The sequence below is a fragment of the Trichosurus vulpecula genome, chromosome X (genome assembly GCF_011100635.1).
Source record: "Trichosurus vulpecula isolate mTriVul1 chromosome X, mTriVul1.pri, whole genome shotgun sequence".
NCBI classification, from domain to species: Eukaryota; Metazoa; Chordata; class Mammalia; order Diprotodontia; family Phalangeridae; genus Trichosurus; species Trichosurus vulpecula.
The window spans coordinates 22,680,326-22,700,145 of NC_050582.1; the positions used below are offsets into that span (position 1 = coordinate 22,680,326).

General features: G+C 37.5%; 1 protein-coding gene across 1 annotated transcript in view; it reads left to right on the forward strand.

Annotated features, from left to right (window-relative positions):
• BRWD3 (bromodomain and WD repeat domain containing 3) overlaps positions 1 to 19,820 on the forward strand; it is a 126,983-nt gene that overhangs the window by 41,181 nt on the left and 65,982 nt on the right. The window contains exons 8-16 of the mRNA XM_036740187.1: positions 487 to 708; positions 2,969 to 3,069; positions 3,915 to 3,985; positions 6,494 to 6,594; positions 9,035 to 9,075; positions 11,313 to 11,417; positions 14,514 to 14,664; positions 17,710 to 17,844; positions 19,611 to 19,739. Coding sequence (XP_036596082.1) covers positions 487 to 708; positions 2,969 to 3,069; positions 3,915 to 3,985; positions 6,494 to 6,594; positions 9,035 to 9,075; positions 11,313 to 11,417; positions 14,514 to 14,664; positions 17,710 to 17,844; positions 19,611 to 19,739 — 1,056 coding nt within the window. The remainder of the gene's footprint in view (positions 1 to 486; positions 709 to 2,968; positions 3,070 to 3,914; positions 3,986 to 6,493; positions 6,595 to 9,034; positions 9,076 to 11,312; positions 11,418 to 14,513; positions 14,665 to 17,709; positions 17,845 to 19,610; positions 19,740 to 19,820) is intronic.

Here is a 19,820-nt window from a genome sequence, read left to right on the forward strand (position 1 = left end):
TCTCTGATTCTGCTCACATCACTAGCCATCAATAAACATTTTCTCAGGTTTCTTTGCTTTCATTACTTCTTCTGTCACAATAATATTCTGTTGCGTTAATATGCCCATAATTGACCCACCTTGTCTCTAGTTCTTGGCTATGAGAACAGTAAAATTGCTGCTATAAATATTTTGGGGGAGAAATAGAAAAACCCTAGTACTTGGGGTCTCCAGCATGGTATGGTGGAAAGCGCACTGGCCTTGGAATCAGCTGCATTGTCATCCCTTCACCAGGATTCACTAGCTGGGTAGATTACAGGCAGGCTAACTTTCATTTTCTTATTCTATAAAATGAGGATAAGAAGCCTATAGTATCTGCCTCACGAAAGGGTCAAATGAGCAGCGCTGCAAGCCTTCTGAGTCCTATCGAAATGGCTGCTTCTCTCCTTTCGAGTCCATTAACTGTTTCTTCTCACCTGTACTGTTTTGTGTCCATTGTAATTACAGGGTTCAGATGACTGTTTGGTAAAAATTTGGGCTACTGATGATGGACGGCTCCTCTCTACACTGCGAGGGCATTCTGCCGAAATTTCGGACATGGCCGTCAACTATGAAAACACACTTCTTGCTGCTGGTAGCTGTGATAAAGTGGTCAGAGTATGGTGTCTTCGAACCTGTGCACCAGTTGCTGTCCTTCAGGGGCATTCAGCTTCTATTACTTCCATACAGGTGAGAAAAAAAGGAAACAAAAATGCCCATCATCCCTGTGCTTGGCCGTGGTGGGGCAAGGGGTGGGATACAGCCTGCACACAAGGACGAGCACTGCCCAGCCATTGCTTGGTGAAGAGGAAGGTAAAGGGAAGTAAGAAATGCTGTGTTATCAAAGAGGACCTTTTTTCTTTTAAAGGGCTGACCCCCAAGTGTTTTCTGGGTGCTTTTCACTAATTAGGGAGGGTCAAAGGACTTAGTGCCTTGTGGAGTACAGAAAACCCTTCGAGGACAGAAACAGGTTTTGACTTGCTTCTTTGTGTAGAGGTCTTCATGTATGGTGAGGAAGATTTGTTCTGAGCTCTGTGGTGACATAGATGTTTGACCACTAACTTGTCCGAGTTGGAATTGAACATGGAAGCTCCTAACAGAGCTTCATCTCCTGCTTGAAATGTTTGCCAGGAGACAGCTTCTTCCAGGTGTTACCTACTGACTCTCCTGGAGACTCCCCAAGCAGCTTTTTGTCCAGACCATTGACTCAAGTCATCGTTTTCTTCCCTTTCTGTCGGGAGCCTTCTGAAATGAGTGCTTGGGCCACCATGCTCCGGAGGGACGACTTGGGGCATCCTTTCATTCTTCTGCTGTTCATTTGAGCTCAGCTAGTTATTTGTGGGACATCCCACCCATTCATGAGGAATTGGGCACATACTGGCTTTTATTGGCTTCTCAGGCGTTGAAAGGTTTTTATATTGAAATAAAAAGAATCTGTGCATTTTTAATTTGGAAGATGAATAGTTGCTTCCCTTTTCATTTCCCAATTGATGGGCACCTTCTTTTCTTTTCTTTTTCCCTTTTAATCCCCCCTTTCAGGATCAGGAAGTTTGTTTTGCATGTGGCTATTCATTCTTCAGCATTAAACTCCCTCTTAACCTCCCTGCTCTCTATCCCTGCTTATTTCAATGTTGAGTTTGATGTATTTCTACACCAAACTCTGTGTGTGTGTGTGTGTGTGTGTGTGGTGTGTATTTAACCCTCCTTTGTCTGTTTCAAATAAATAACAGTCAGATTTGTCTGATGTCCATTCTCCCCACCCCTTCCTCCATTTGTTTATACTTTGCTTCTCACACACTCCAATTAGGAGAACTAGCAAGGTCTAGCCTCTTTTCCTTGTTCTCTAGGCCAGTATTCCTTTGAAACTCCCTTTTCCTTTTTCTCCTAAAACTCTCGCAACAGAACCTTTGTTTCTCTTAACTCTCTCATTACCCTTTGAAAACATTAAGGTTCTGAAGGAACACACATTTCTTCCCTCTCCATTACATTGGCGGTACTTTGACCTTTTTAAAGTCCTTCCAGTTACTCAAATGAATATACCTTTATAGGTTTCTCTTGACTAATATTTGAGTTTCAAAGTTCCTACTCAACTTTGGTCTTTCCATCAGAAATGATACAAAGTCATCTTTAAGGGTCTATATTTTCCCCCTGTAGGACTATAAAGGTAGGATAGGTTATTCCTGCTTGTAAGCCTGTATCTTTTGCCATCTGAAATACTGCATTCTGGAAATAGACCCTTGTAGGGCATAAGCATCTCAGGTCCCACTGGGAGGTTATAGATTTCTTTGTATTGGCACAGGCTTTGCTGGTGCCCTCTTTTCCTCTAGCTCATGGGCTTTTGGTTGACTTTTTCTACAATTCTAGGGTCAGATGAGTCAGTTATTATAGTTTCCCATTGGGTTTTGTGGTCATTATTAGGTCTGGTTGAAATTCTCCATTTTTTCTGGAGTAGGTGTGTTAAAGCTTGGTGGTCTGCCTCTATTCTGCCATCCATTTTGGCTGGAGGTCTACTGACTTTCAAAAATTTTAGATTTTATGTGGAGTTTTATACATATAACACATTGATACTGAATTCTTTTTGGTTTTTTTTTGTTATAAAGGCAAAAATGTGTAATTTAAATTGACCCAAATTAAGATCCTCTAAAGAAAGGGCAGAAATTACCTCCATTTTACAGATGAGTAAATTGATCCTTAGCTAACAAAAGTAATAAAATGGTCTTCAAGTCTTTTGTGGAACAAAAATGTTTTAAATTTAACTTTTTGTTAAATTTCTTAATTGGTTTTCTTAACAATTTTTCATAAACTAGCTACTAATTCTTCAGAGTGTGAGAGCTAAACTTGATACATTAGGTAAACTTTTAAAGCATATTAATTGAAATTATTTTGTTATTTAAGTGTTTGAAATAATGTAGGCTTGAGAATAATCATTTTGGTTTGCTTTCCTCCTTAGTTTTGCCCAGCAAGGAAAGGAACAACCCGTTATCTCACATCAACTGGTGCTGATGGAACAATTTGCTTCTGGCAGTGGCATGTGAACACACTGAAATTCAAGTAAGCAAGGGTGGTCGTGAGCAGCTTACTCAGAAAACGCTCGAGTTAACTCAAAACCTCCTCTGGGCCAAGAAATTGTTCAGCCAGTGCCATGCTGGGAAGATATATTTAATATATATATATATAATTTAATAATTTAATATTTTCAGTAGATTGGTGGCAATTTTTAGAATAAGAGGCCTTGTCCCAGTATGTTAAAGAGACTATTTGTTAAAATTTCCTGTGATGCCTAGAATTCGCCTATTTGGAGTTATGGCCCTGTTGTAACCAGATTGTGAAATGATGAGGTAAATTGAATGTGGTTCACTCAGGTGGCACAGACGATGGAATGCTGGACCTGTGTCCAGTCGAGACCTGACGTTGAATCCACCCTCAGACACTTTGTAGCTGTGTGACCCTGGACAAGTCACTTAACTTCTGTCTGCTTTATCTTCTCCATCTGTAAAATGGGGATAATAGTAGCACCTACCTTCCAGGGTTGTGGTGAGGATCCAGTGAGATGTTAATTGTAAAGCTCTTTGCAAACCTTTAAGTGCTATAGAAATGCAAGGTGGTGGTGTCGTCATTACTGTTAAAGGTAATAATGATGGATCGTAAGCCTTGAAAAGTATATTTAGAAATTTTAGTGAGAATCCCAGCTCCCATTTCACTGCTCCATTATCTGGTGTCACCATGCATATTGATGCCAGACATTGCATTGAGGGAATGCTATCTCAGATTTGGATCTGCCTTGCAGCGGCCTTGTTTATATCAGGCTTAGATTGGTGTGTTTTGCTCCCCATTTGATGGGTAGTGTTTTCCGTGAAAATTGGTAGAGGATAGTAACGTAGTACTTGTGTTTTTAGGGATCGCCCACTGAAGTTTACTGAGAGGTCCAGACCTGGGGTTCAGATTTCTTGCTCTTCCTTTAGTTCTGGTATGTATATAAAAATATTAAAGTTCACCTTGTTTCACCAAACAGTTAAAATGTTATGGAAAATTCCTGCATATATAGATTTTATTTTTTTGGTGATAGAGTAACAAAAAATTCCTCTTTTGACACCTTTTGAGGTTTAATGAATGGATGCCTACCTAAAGGAGATATGACAGACCTTTTGGAACTCTAAGTGAAATGTAATGGCAGTTTAGTTTTTAAGGCTTACGCACAATTGCTGTGAAAGGCAGGGGAAAGTCCATGAAGTAGTAACCTAAAGGGAGAGTCCCCAAGCTTCATCTCTTACTACTTTCAGTCCCATTCCTCCTTACCCAACTTTACCAGCTAACAAATAGCAAATACAAGTGTAACTTCATTTATGTTCTTTTATGATCTCTTCCTCCCCACCTCCAAATTTCCAGTGGAGATACAATTAAATATAGGAATAGTGTATAGCTTGGTGAATATACTATTTGGTCTGCCCTTGTCTGCCAAATTTACAGCATATTAAGATTATTTGTGTTTGTATTATTCCCCTTTTAGACTGTAAGCTCCATGAGGGCAGGGACCTGCTCTTAACTAGCCAACGAAAGCATTCCATCTCCTATGCTGTGCCTTCACATATGCTTTCCCCTCCCCCTGTGCTTTGGAATGTGCTGCTCACATGCTTAGCTTCCTTTAAAAGTTTCTGTCAGGTGCCACCTTTGATGGGGAATTTTTCCTGCCCTCTTCTCACCTCCCCTCACATCCGTTTTAGAATGCAAATTCCTGGAAGGCAGCAGCAGTTTTATTGTCTTTGCTATCATGTGCTCTGTATGCAGTAGGCATTTAATGTTTGTTGAATGAATGAGAAGTAACCAATCCTCTTGGTAGTCTACTGATTTGGATAACCATCATATGATATTGATCATTGACTGACAATATGAACGTGGCACATGTTTTGCTTTTACATCTTGATGTTGCAGTCAGGAAGGCCTGAGTTCCAATGCGTCCTCAGACATTATATTGATTGATTTATTAATATGGGCAAGTCACCCCTTTTCAGCCTTCGTTTCCTCATCTGTAAAATGAAAATAATAGCACATATCTCATAGGATATTGAAGATCAAATGAGATAATACATTTAAAGTGTTTAAAGTGCTATTTAATCATTGTTGTTATTCATATTATTTACACACACACACACACACACACACACTTCTATTCCCTGTGCATTTGACTCAAGATTTACTCATTGCTGCAGTGAAAGTAGGAATTAGTCTTTCCCAAACCTTCATATCCTTCGTTATTTCAATTCAGTTTAACAAATATTTCTTACAATGCTTACTGCAAGGTACTGAGCTAGATGAAAAGCTTTGTTTGTAGCCCCTATCCTCAAGGAGTTTTCAGTACAATCTTCTGGGTGGGCTATGTCACAGACATATAAATAAATCTGATATAATCAGAGTAGTTTGCTAAAGTGCCAGTGTCTCCCCCTTCCAGCTGTATTTGGGGAAGACAGGTTGACATGTTAATATGTAAATAGGTGGTAGATGGAATGTGTAGTATCAAAAGGATGCTGCTTCAATTGAATTCCATATTAATTTAGTTTTTTGGATGGGAAATAGCTGCTTAAGAGTTTTTATTTTTTTTTGGTTGATATTTTTATACATACAGAATTTATACATAGCCTGCATTTTTTTTTCCTTTTAAAATTATCCTCTTGGGTGTTTTTCTTTTGGGAGTTGTGAATGCCTTCGTGGATAAGTTTTCCTTTAGCTCTAATTTTTTTCTGCATCTTATAATTCTGTACGGCATGTGGTTTATTTAGAAGAAGGAAAACGAAGCATTTAAATTGGCCATAAGCCCCAAGAGAGCTGGGGACAATCTGCATAAATGGCTTTCTGCACAACATCCAGCCCATTGCCACATGTAAACTGGAGCTGTGCTGCCTAATGATAATGACGACATTATTGAGACATAATCATCCAAGATGAATTGAATCTCAGGGAAATTTGTTTAACTGGGTGGTGGGCCTTATTCAGTTATGATTGAAAATATTGCACGGCTATTCAGTGAGCTTTAAAGTATTGTTAGTGTTACAAGACTAATGCCTACTTAACGAAAATTATTTTCCATTTTGGAGTCTTCCATGCAGTGGACAGTTATACGATAGAATTCACCTTATAATTGATTTCATATATTGCTTTTACATAAAATTTAAGGAAATGAATTTCTTTTGGTTGTGGCTGCTTTTTAAAGTTCCTGTCTGTTTTCAGTGTGCTTTTTGTGTGTTTTGTTGAATAATTGATTTATCTTTTTATACTGCTCTTGGGTTTTTGGTATTGTTTGGGTTTTTTAATTCTGTTTGGTTCTGTTTCATTAAAAATATAATTTTTCTTTGATGGTAAGGGGAGAATCTTATATACCTTGCTAGCATTTTACTCAAATTAGTATATAGCATACTATCCTGAAAGTTAATCTCAAAGATTTAAGTTCTTTTGGTCACCTTTCATTTTTCCCCCCCTCTAGGTGGCATGTTCATTGTTACAGGTAGCACTGACCATGTGATTAGAATATATTACTTGGGATCAGAGTCCCCTGAAAAAATTGCTGAGTTAGAGTCACATACGGTAAGAGTGAAATGAGAAATTTTCAGTTTTCCTCCGTGCAGTTAGTTTCATTTCTTTTTATGCCTGTATCCTGTTTAATGTATGTCTGTGTTATATAACATAGAGAGATTTTTGTACCTTGACAAGGTATCTTTGTAGTAATGAAGATAGATCAGGCTTTAGTATGTCTGTAAATGTTAATGAGAAGTTCTCCTTCAAGCTACATTGGAAGAAATGAAAACATACGTGGCTGTTTCTTTGAAAAACCACATTGAAATTTTGTGAAAAATCCTTTTTTTAAAACAAATTTGAGTTATGCTACTTGTTGCTTTAAAAATCTACATGCTTAATAGAAGACATAATAACGTTAAATATGTCTTAGAAAAAGTTTCTTTGATGGAATTGAGTTTGTTGATCTTAGTATGATTGTTTGCAGAAATTCATCAAAGACTTAAGGGAAAGAAATCCCACTTAGTTATCAATAACAGCCTTTCATATAGGGAACAGCTGCTTGCTTGGGGTGATGGCCGTTGGTGACTGGCACCTTTCTCTCTCTGGCTATCTTCACTCCCCTGTGGCTTTTTCAGGAAATGTGGAGCCACTATAGTACAGTTCTCCCCCTGTTCACCTTCCACACATCCCCTTCCCACAATCTAGATGCTTACTGGCTCTGGAACCTGGTGTGAGGGATTGCTGCTGTCGCTTAAGAAGCCCTCTGTAACTGCGTGCCAGAATGGTCAAGACAGAAATGAAAAGTACTCAGCTTTATATTTCTGTATGTTTTCATTTCTAATCAGTATTGAAGCCTCCTCAGGAATGGTATTTATACATTAATAAAAATTTCTCTGAAACATAGCTTTCATTTGGGCAGAGAATTTTATTATTTTATTCATGTTTCAGAAATCAGCTGCAATCTAGACTTGTATCTATAACCTTTGCCCTTATGCCTTTGGGAATATTTACACTTGTTGCTTTTCTTAGTTTAAGAACCTATATTTAGCCTCTCCTCCTGAACCGCAATTGTACCTTCTTTCTGTTAATTGTTCATTGATAACCCAGTCATGAGCTAGCTAGCTAACTGTGTAGCAGCAAAAACTTGGGACTTTGGTTGTGTGTCTGCTAAGCAGATTCTTCTACTATTACAGGTTGGGAGGGCTAGTTATTCATATTTGTGCTGGGGCAGGCAAAAGATCCATTTTTTAATTACTACCTATACTGGGATTGTGTGCAAGTTCATCAAGGGTTGAGAGAAAAAAGATTGAAGGTGGGTAATACAGGAAAAAACTTGGGAAAAGCTAAATGGAGGTTGGGAAGGGTGTAGAAGAACAGCATATATTGGCTTATTTTTATTAGTGGAGGAATGTAAAATAATGAAGCAAAGTCAGAAAAAGCAAACACTCCCTGATAAAAATCAGTGGCTGTTGTTAGACTTTGCAAAGAAGGCTTGCCTTCGGAACATCTGAAACCAGGCATTGAAATTGGCAGTAGCAGGCCAGATCCTGTGCTAAAACATACTATAAGGAAATCGAGAGCAGGATGAGGCAGGGATGCTTCTGAACATCACAGAAGTTGTGTTAGCTTTGTAAGCTGGGGGAAAAAATTAAAGGCATTGATGGTTGACCATTTTTTATTAAAAATTAAGCATAAGCGCAACTGGACTTTACTAGTTCTAAAAAGACATGTTGTTTTGAGGTGTCTTTTAGTTGGATTCTTATTAAAGCGAATGGAGTAAGCAAGAAAAAAAAGCAATGTTTTTATTTAGACCTCATTTTAAATCAATCTTCTGATAATCTGGTTAATCATTTTCAAAAATGTTATTGCTATCTTTTGTTTTTATATCACCTCCATTTTCCTCCCACTGCCCAGAGAGCAATCCCTTATGACAAAGAAGAAAAACAATGGGAAAGCTGCTTTATTAATTTTTGGCTAATTGTATTTTAAAAATACATTCAAATAATGCCTGAAATGTAGTGCACACTAAATGTCAAACATTTCTGTTGCAGTATAATGAAACAAGATGGAGGGCGTGACTCATTTGCCTACTAAAATAGAGCAAAAATTTATAGATTTTCATCTAAACAGTTACATTTATGAATACAGTTATTTTGTGGTGGCATCTGAGCTTAGAATTCTGTCAGAAGAAAGGTGATGTGTATAAAGTTCTCACCCTGAACTGCCCAGTTTACTTGGATTCTAGTTAAATGCTAAACAGAAAAAAAAAATCTTGTTTTATTTGAGCTGTCTTAGGTTGATGCTGATAATAATTTATTTTAATTATTAATTTGCTGATTCAGGAGATGAAATATTCCACTTTTAATTTTAGGAATCCAGAATGATTGAAGATTCCATTTATCAAAATTTTCTTCTCTGTTTTCCATATGAATATGAAAGGAGAAAGACCACACCTTGTATTTATTGCTTGAAAATTCAGTTCTTTCTAATCAAAAATGTTTTTTTTTAGGACAAAGTTGTTGCAGTTCAGTTTTGTAACAATGGAGACAGGTAAGCTCATCACCCAGATTTTAGTGTAATTTGGTGGATGTTTGGCCTTTGTCATACATCTTTTTAGTGCAGAGATGCCTCTCTATTCTTCTAAAATCTGTTTGTCTTAGCAATTTCCTGCCTTTCCTTTCCCCCCACCCCATACAAACAAAATATGCACTCAGCTCCCTTCCAGACTTTGTGTGACTACCACCCCATTCTCTGTCTCTGTGGCTGGAGATCCAGAAGGCATTTCTGCCTCCTCTCTCTTGGTTCATTGTCTCGCTGTGTGTTCTCTCATTGGGCTGCTCTGGCCTCCTTATTCTTTTTCAGAAGGCCATGTACTTTGGGCCTTCTTGACTTTTGCCATACTTGCTCCTTTATATTTTTCCCAAGCGTCCAGAACACTTCTCCATGTAGAGACTTAGAAAACCACAGATTCACATTATCTATATTATCTAGTGTTTGTATTTATTTGAATCTGCTTCTGGCCCAGCCTTCTGGGTGAGGGAGTTTGACACCTGGGATGTAGCCCTTCTTGTCTGCTCTACTCATTTGGCATTTGGCTGCTTGCCTCCTTGTGCTGTTGTTTAACTCTTTAAATGTCTCTGTCCTGTCACTTTGGCTGGAAGCTCCTTGAGGACACTGATTGTGGCATGTGCCTCTTCGTGTCTTCTCCAGAATACTGATAATCAAATGTGAGGAGGGATTCATGCGTCCTTTGCATATCCCTTGTTCTAGATGAAATGAGTGCCAGGACTAAAAAAAATACCTTTAATTGACTTGGATGTGGTTCTTTGAGTCTTTTGTTGAAGACTTTTGTATTTATTCCTCATATTATTTGATAACATCTTATTTTGAAAAGGGGGATATTGCAACGATTCGTTTGTTTATCTCCTATAAATCCTGAGTAAGGCTGGCTGCACAGTAAATATTCTTTGTTCTAATCTTGCTGGAATTCTAAACTGATATTCAGGGCTGATTTGGTCTACTGATCCAAGCTATTTAAATCTGCATGCTAGACATCCCTTACTTCCCTTAAAAATATATGTATTTTTTCCATTTCTGTCTTTTGTTTTCCCATCATCTTCATTTTCCAGTATATTTCTCTTTTCCTCCCAGAGAGCCATCCTTATAATAAAGAATAAAAACAAGGGAGAAAAAAGTTTAGCCAAACTAACCAACGTTTTCAACAAGTGTGGCACAGTGTGCAGTGTTCCACGCTCAAAGACCCCTCCCTTTGCAGAGGAATGGGCAAAGCTGCCTTCTCATACCTCTTCTTTGGGACCTGGCTTGGTCATTATCATTTCTAATCATTCAGCCCTGTCTTCTTTCTTAAAGGGAAGGATGACTACTTTGCATTCTCATTGTTTGGTAATTATACTTAGAGAATTTATGTTAGTACCATGAAAACTGGTAAACACGTATGTATTTGTATATATACACACATGTATGTATGTGTGTATATATATATATCATTTTGTTGTTTAATAGATTTAGCTATGTTGTAAGTTAATTCATATCCTTTGACATATAGTAAAATGTAGTGTGTAAGAATCAAGACATTTAAAGTCCAAAGCAGTGCTGTAGGTCTATGAAAGCATTGCTGGGTCCCCAGATAGAACACCTTATATGATCATGTTTATTTGGTGCTGGTATGTGTGAGAAAGAAATGTATTTTAAAAAAATAACATGTTATGCATAGTTACCAAATTACCATCATGCTCAGTCAATGTCAAAACATCTGATGTTTCAGTTGGCTCTAGCATGGGTATTTCATTCCCTGAGTGGTTTTCTAAGGCTACAGGCACTAACTTTTCCTGGAGTCTTTGCCCCATTGATGGATTTTCTCTTAAGTTTGGGTTTTCTAAAGTAATTTACTCTCCTTTATTCCTAAAAATGGCCAGGCTTTGTGAAGACAAAGTACTTATTCTCTTCAAATTACTTTTTACATTTCTCATGAGTTTTGTGAGAATTCACATAGCCGCCTCATATGATAATTAGGGTCTGTGTCATCCCCATTTGTAAAGAAACTGATCCTGAGTGGAAGGCTCCGTGAGTTCCCAAGGACGCTGATTCCACTTGGAATAGAGGCAGGACTCACGTTTGGAGCCCATGACCATATCAGACCTTATTAGGAAACTGAGAGGCATTTTGAAAATGGTCTTCCAAATCTAGACAAGCCAGGCAGCTGCAAAGTGGGATTATCTTTCATTTGAGAATAACAAGAGACATTTATTTTTAATCTTGTTCCACAGCTTGAGATTTGTTAGTGGAAGTAGAGATGGAACTGCAAGAATCTGGCAATATCAGCAACAGGAATGGAAAAACATGGTGCTTGACATGGCGACTAAAGCAACAGGGTAAGAGCAAAGTTTGGTTTTATTGATGTGGGAAACTATACCAGATCTCAAAGTGTGTTATAAAGTAGTAATCATTCAGACATTCTGGGACTAAGAAATAGAGCAGGGATCAGTGGAATAGGCCATTGTCATCTAGTGTTTGATGTCCCAAAAGCTTGGGTCTTTGGGTTTAAGGACAAAAACTGCTGGGGAAACTGGAAAACAGCATGGCAGAAACTAGATACAGATGAACGTCTTATACTGTATACCAAGAGAAGGTCAAAATGGGGAGATGGTTTAGACATAAAGGGTGATACCATAAATAAATTAGGAGAGCAGGGAATAATTTACCTGTCAGATCTATGGATAAGGAAAGAATTTATGACCAAACGAGATAGAGAGCATTATAAGATATAAAATGGATAATTTTGATTATATTAAATTAAAAAGGTTTTGCAAAAATAAAACCAATGTACCCAAGATTAGAAGGAAAGCAGAAACCTGGGGAAAAAATTTACAGCAAGTGTCTCTATTAAAGGCCTCATTTCTCAAATATATAGAGGATTGAGTCAAATTTGTAAAATTACAAGTCATTCCCCAATTAATAAATGGTCAAAGGGTTTTCACACAAAAAAATGAAAGCTATCTATAGCCATATGAAAAAATGTTTAAATCATTATAGATTAAAGAAGTGCAAATTAAAATAACTCTGAGACACCACCACACTAATATGATAAAAAAGGAAAATGACAAGTGTTGGAAGGGATGTGGGAAAATTCAGATACTTAATGCACTGTTGGTGGAATAGTGAACTGATCCAACTGTTGTAGAGAGCAGTTTGGAACCATGTCCGAAGGGATATAAAACTGTGCATACTCTTTGACCTGGCAATACGACTACTATTCTAAAGGGATTTTTTTTAAAGGGAAAAAGGACCTATTTGTATAAGAATATTTCTAGAAGCTCTTTTTGTGGTGGCTAAGAACTGGAAATTGAGGTGATGCTTATAATTTGCAGAAGGGCTAAACAAGTTGTGGTATATGGTCATGGAATAACAACTGATGAGCAGTATGCTTTCAGAAAAACCTGGAAAGACCTACATGAAAGTGAAGTGAGCAAAACCAGGAGAACATTGTACACAGTAACAACAGCTTTGTGCAATGACCAGCTGTGAATGTCTTAACTATTCTCTGCAGTACAGTGATCTAAGAGAATTCCAAAGGACTCATGATAAAAAATGTTATCTATATCCAGAGAAAGAACTATGGAGTCTGAATGTAGATGGAAGCATACTATTTTTTACTTTATTTTTTTTCTTGGGTTTTTTTTTTTAGTCTGTGTCTTCTTTCACAATATGACTAATATGGAAATATGTTTTGCATGATTCACATGTATAACCTATGTCAAATTGTTTACCATCGAAGGGAGGGAGAGAATGTGTAACTCGAAATTTTAAGAAGCAAATGTCAAAAGGAAATGTTGAGGAAAATGAGTTAAATAAGTAACATCAAGAAATACTTTACCTTATTTTTATTTTAGTTGAAATTAAGTTGCAATGAGGTTGAAAATCATTTCAGTTTATTGTAGGTGGCACACAGCTTTTTTGGTTGAGTCAACATTCAGTCATCCAGTAATTCCTGTTTTGCTCTCGTCCATCAAACATACTCAAACAGTGGACCATAGCTTATTTATGTTCAAGTGATATTCCACTGTGACGCCCATGTTCTTTCTTGGTTATTCTCCCTAAGATTTTTCCTAGGCCTAAGCATTCATTTTCCATCTTGTTTCTCTGTAGTTTTATTTTTGGCTTCCAGCTCCCTGATAGTTGTCACTATTGGGTATCATTGTACATTTAACTACTTGACAAGGTTGGTTCATCTGCTTCATGACATTACTAGCCTCACTTGACTACCACCTTCTCATTTAATGAGTATGCTTTCTATTTCGTCACCTGAGTCACTGATAGTAATATTTAATAATTACCTCTTTGGGACTGTAATTCCCCCTTGATTGGCATTTTGAATGTGACCCCAAAGCCAATTCCATACCTATTAAGCAAATTGTGCTATAATCACAAAGCTGTTGTGTGTTAGCTAGTCAGAAAACTTACTAAATTTCAAATGTACTATTTCAGTTGCTAAACATCCCTCCTCCCCCTTCATTTGTAATGCTTCCCATTTTATAGAGGGGAATGAAATGGGATGGGACAAGATTTCTTATTCATATATGCTAGTAGCCAACATAGCTTTGTTTTTGTGCTTTTGGAGGCATTTAAAAAAGGAAATGATGACTATAGTTATTAGATTGCCTTTTTAAGTTAGGGGCATATATTTTCACATTTTCTATAATTAGATATTTTCTAACTATCATGGGTTTTCAAAAAATATAGCTTCCTAAACTCTGTCATGGTTTGTGAATTTAGGTTTTCTTTTGGTAAGTTTGCAGAGTTATGAATATTTTATTATTTTACTTTCAGATTTTGTGATGGCATTTTATTTTGACATAAGATATTTCCCGAGAAACAAACATAACTCCCTCCCCATGCACTTGTGTGCCTGCATGTGCATTTACACACACACACACACACACACACACACACACACACACAACATTCCTCTAAAATTTCATTTATTAAAAGAGAAAGGTCTTTTAACTTTGATAGTATAGTATTAACATTGACCTTTGTATTTGACCAGAGTTTGTTTATTTGCAGTGTTGACTTTATTTCCATTGCTGTAGTATTTTTTATCTGTTTCCTTCACTCTTTTCACTTCATTAAATTCTTCCCATGTTATTCTGAAGTCTCCATATTTCTCATCCCTTTGTATTCACATACCACAACTTGGCCAGCTACTTATCCATTCTTATGTACATATTTTGTTATCAGAGATTGTCCCTGCTATGAACATGTTTTATAGTCTTATTTGCATTCTCTGAATTTGAAAGGATATTAACCATTTATTAACTTAGGTAATTCTCAATTATTTTCCAGAAAAGTTGAACAAATTCTTAGCTCCACCAGCATGGACTTGTTGTGCATGTCTTCCTGTAGGTCTTCTTTCATGAAGGTGCCCATTTTTTAGCATCATTGCCAACTTTCTTAATTATTTTGTTCAGGCACAACTTAGCAAATGAAGATAAAGTGACTAAGCTAAAGGTGACTATGGTGGCTTGGGACCGATATGATACCACCGTTATTACAGCAGTGAACAATTTCCTACTGAAAGTGTGGAATTCCAGCACAGGGCAGCTTCTTCACAATCTAATTGTGAGTATTATCCTTTTGGAATGGTTGAATATTCACTTGGTTCAAGTATTGGTTGAATGTCTGGAGAGAGCATTGCCATGCGTGGGAAGGATATACAGCTTCTTCTCCTCACCTTGTTTCATTTTTGCAAAGCCTCAGAACTACCTTCACTGTTAGTTTTGGTGTCTTAGGCAAATTGCTTTACTTCTCTGATCCACCGAAAGGGAGGTAATGCCTCAAAGTTGAGGGTGGATCATGTTCTCTGATTACGCTCCCCTTTCTCTATGATTCTGTGAAAACCAGTAAAAGGATAGAAGATTTTGGTGTGTATCACAGTGTGACTGTGGTGTCCTCTGTTCACCCATTTTCTAGCTGTAGTAAGTAGTGCCCGCTAAGACTTTGATATCCAGGATTGAGAGAACTCTCATCTTCTCTTTTTCTAATTTAGGACATAAATTAGTCCCTGGGCTGATATACCAATTAGGATACTGCTAGAAGTAGTATGTCACAATCTTTAGAATGTTTGAAGCTCCTCAAGATATTCTGCCTGGTTGAGAGTAGACTTGGCAGCAGGACTCTTTTGCACAAGTTTGGTGACTGTCAGGTTCATGTGAGACTTCTTGACTTCAGATCATACTCTTGAGTGGAGAGATTTTGAGCTTTGCTTCTTAACTGCTCATTCCCAATAACTTGCACTTTGAATCAAAGAGTTTTATAGTTGAAAGGCCATCTTCGAGATGGTCTCTTCTCACCTCTCTCCTTTTACAGACTTGGAAACTAAGTCACACAGAGTCAAAGGCTAATCAGTGGCCAAGTCCAAAATGGAACCTGTGCCTCTACGTTCCTGCTCCGGCCTGTCCTACTCTCTTGGTTCCTCCATTAAATGACCTTAGCTTTTTAGGATTCTAAGGAAAGGTTCAATTCTGGAATATGAGTATCTTTTCCTTATTTGGTTTCTGTGGATTCTGCTAAAGAGCAGTTGAAATTTCTCTGAACTTGAAGTATACATTGGGGCACGTGGTCAGTGTGGGGTTTTTTTTTGTTTGACCGTGTGTTTGTTACAAGACTTGTTTTTCTCCTTGTGTATGTAGTATCTTTAAACCCTTTAATATCATCCTTCAGATGTTAGTATGCCAAAGTCCAAGTGGAAGTCCCTTTTGCCTGCTATGAAAGATTGCCCTTTCCTATTTTTTACCTCTAGATAAGTATTTTCTTCCTTTTTCCCCAGTGTCCTGTATTTTATTTATTTTTTACACATTTAACATCTGTCCCTCCCACTTGGCCCTCCCTATTTGAACAATTTTAAAAATTAATAAAACTCACTTGACAGTTATGCATAGTTTAGAAAAACAAATCCCCAAATTTGGCCATATCCAAAAATGAATGTCTCATTCTACATTTTGAGTATATCACCTTTCTGGGAGATGGTGTGTGGCATATTTTAGTCCTCCAGTTCTTAGTCCTCTGGTTCCATGGTTTATGATTGTATTTATCAGAATTTTGCAGTCTTAAAAAGGAGTTTTTCCTTACAGTAGAATTATTTTATAAGTTATACTAGTTCTGCGTACTTTACTCTGCATTAGTTCATAAAGGTCTTCCCAGTTTACTCTGAAACATTTTCTGTATCAGCTTAAGTGAAATCTCTTGGTACATCTCTGTACCGCTAAGGTCCACGATGTTCTGGGGGCAAGGGTCATAAAGGTGGTTTGGAAAATTCAGAAATGTTTCTGACTTAGATTTGGGGGAACTGGTTGAAGCAGGTAGAACTGCAAGGTAAGTGCTTTTCTGGCAAGGCTTAGTTGGTCTTTCCCCCTTTATTCTCCTCCCAATGGATATGTGTGAAGCAGCACATTAGTAATTGTCCCAAATTTGATCAAATTCTGGAGAAGCCAGTGCTGGGGATTCTCATTGTTGAAACAGGATTTGTTTAACTAGAACAACAAAGAATATTTTACTGAGGCACACAGACACTTGTGGGGACTTAAGTCTAATTTTGTTATTTGGAATCTATTGTCGTGATCTTCATTCAAAAGAGATTTTTGCTGCCATGTTTCTAGTCAGTATTTCCAGACCTGTTCACACAGCATTCTTATATAACAGACTATTCTTTTAGTAGTGATAGTGATATTAGGTCATTTAGCAGGCTATAGTGGAAGGAGAATTGGACTTTGAATTGAAAGAGACCCTCTCTGAAACTTACTGGACGTGGGGTCCAGCCACTAGTTCCGTACATACACTTGAGCAGTGTTTTTTTTGTTTGTTTGTTTTTTTGTAAAATAGGACCACATGTACATGTATTACATTACATCTACATGTAATAACTGCACTACAGGGTTATCTTAAGGAAGAGCTGTGTGTACCTGGAAGTGTTACGGCTAAGTGCTCCATTCTTCTTATTGCAGTACATAGTTGGCTAAAATAGTGTTATTGGGCTGCTGGAGATTGACAAGCCCATGGTTATAGCAGGGCTTATGTAGCAATCTTCGCTAAAGAAGGCTTGCCCTGGCCTTTTCCTTTGGGGCCACTTGTGACAATGATCCTTTGGGCCAGAAAGAGCAAGAGTAAAAGAGATTGTAGTATCTAATGGATGTGTTGTACTGCTATTCACTGAATTCAGTTTTCTGAGTTATCCGTGAAAACATGCAGCTGCTTTTGTGAAATGTGGATGAAAGAAGCTAAGGTTTTTATCCATGTGGCCATATGAGGTCACTAAAAGACCTTGGTTGTTCAGTTTTCTGTGGCCCTGTCAATAGCAAGGCTGGGCCATACCAACTCCGCTGTTCAAAGACTTATCTTCGTGAGCTGTGGTTATTCTGGATTGTCTGATTCCTTGACTTCCATTTGATATTCTTGGTTCTAAAGACGCTCCTCAAAAATTGTTGGTGTGTAAAAGGTCTCTGTAACTTTTATTTGTGCATAAATGTAAAATAAGCACATGTATATTACTCACTTGCAATTACCAGTTAGTTTCACTGTGCATTCTAAGAATGAACCTCTTCCTGGGCCTTTGGTGGAGGACATAAAGCACATGGTAATGTTTCTCCTTAAACTCTGTTTGTACCATAGGGGCACGATGATGAAGTGTTCGTTTTGGAAGCACATCCATTTGACCAAAGGATCATGCTTTCTGCAGGTCATGATGGGAACATTTTTATTTGGGACCTTGACCGAGGAACCAAAATTCGAAATTACTTTAACATGGTGAGAGAAGCTTGCGTTGCTTAAAATAAAATTTTGGTTTTAAATCATATAAGTACTGATTTCTATTATGAGTATAACAAAAAGTTTATGGAAGATGACTTGGCAATAATGAGGTATACTCATTTCCAGATGACTTATGGGCATTTTGAAGTACGTAAAAAATACAAATAAAAAAACCTAAAAGCTGTTTTTTTATATGATTGTGAAGATAATTTTTTTTAAAAACTGCTTCTGGGGAAACAAGCATTTTATTCATTGTATATTTATATGATTAATTATCTTTCTTAGATACATTCTTCTCAGAATCCCTTGACTTCTACCTTTAAAATATTTTTTTTAAAGTACTAAGTCAAATATTTCCATCTATTCCTGAAAACGTACAAACATTTGACCAGAAATAAAGAAAGGATAATAACGAAAGTAATAACCAGCTGGTGGCCCACATGTCATTAGGGATCCAGGAACCTTCATGAGAAGAGGAAGAAACATTCCTATGCACTCCTGTGGTGAATTTATTCCAGGGCTTGAACAAGAGTTGCACAGGATGGGGCCACTAAGGGACAGGTTTTGATCTCAGTCCTTGGGGGGATTTTTCAAGTCATTGAGATACACTGGAGTATTAATAAAAGATACGATACTTAGTAGATATGTTGACTGAGAAATTCAGTTTGGCGTTTTGTGCTTTACTAAAAAAACCAAAAAACTATTCCCCCAAGTAAACCAAGATGTTATTAACAAACTCTGTAATACATGGGATGGTTAGCATTATTAGGGAAACTTGAAATAAATTGAGAGTCATTATTCTCTTTTTGTGCCAATCAGTTGCACTTGGGGGAAAAATAAAACAAAACTTTGGACATTGCACTGCAGACTGGTTTTAAAGTGATCGTGAGATCATTCCTTGTTCAGTTGTCACATCTTTGTGCCAAGTGAAAACAGTAGGGTTTTCAGAACTTTTCTTCATAGCCACCTATTCATCTAAGTCTAAAGTGGAATTCCTCTTGTGACACCAGACAAGTTTGCTTGTGATAAATAGCATAGGTTTGCTGATAATAACCAATTCATAGGAGATTTGTATTTTGAATAAAACGTGGGAAATTTTTAAACATTTCAGTTTAATAAAATACTTTGACTTGAAAGATTTTTGGCTACATCTAGAGTTGAGAAACCTGGGTTTGAAATCCAGTTCTCACACTTGCTAACAGTGTGTGACCACAGACAGGTAACAACTCTGAGTTTCAGGGATTTTAGAGGCAAAGACACCGGATTTGGAATTAGAATACCTGGCTTTGAATCTGGGCTCTGTTGTTTGCTACCTATACCCATTTGGGCTGCATGAGTGGCTCAGCTTGTGGGTTCTTCCTCTTTAAAATGAGGCCATTGTACTTAGAACCATCCCCAAATTGGTAACTGTAGAGCATATTGGATTGCTGATGAATCTAAAACCATATTAACAAAGGGATATTCAAAACTGACTTATAGCATAGTGGGCCTGGAGTCAGAAAGACCTGAACTCAAATACAGCCTCAGGCACTTACTAACTTTGTGACCCTGGGCAAGTTATTTAACCTTTGCCTCAGTTTCCTCATCTGTAAATAGGGATTGTAATAACCCCTACCTCCCAGGGTGGTTGTGCCGATCAAAGGAGACAATAATTATAATGCATTTAGCACAACTGCCTGGCACGTAGTAATGGCCATAGAGATGTTTGCTGTTTGTTGTTATCATTTTAAAATTCATTTCTGATTACTTTTTTTTTGTTTCAGATTGAGGGCCAAGGCCATGGTGCTGTGTTTGATTGCAAGTTCTCACCAGATGGTCAACATTTTGCCTGTACAGATTCTCATGGACATTTGGTGCTGTTTGGTTTTGGCTGCAGTAGACACTATGAAAAGGTTAGAGTTTTTTCTTCTCATTTTGGTCCTGGGAAGATTTTTGAGTTTACTTCATACTTTTGTTTTTCAGATGACCCTTTT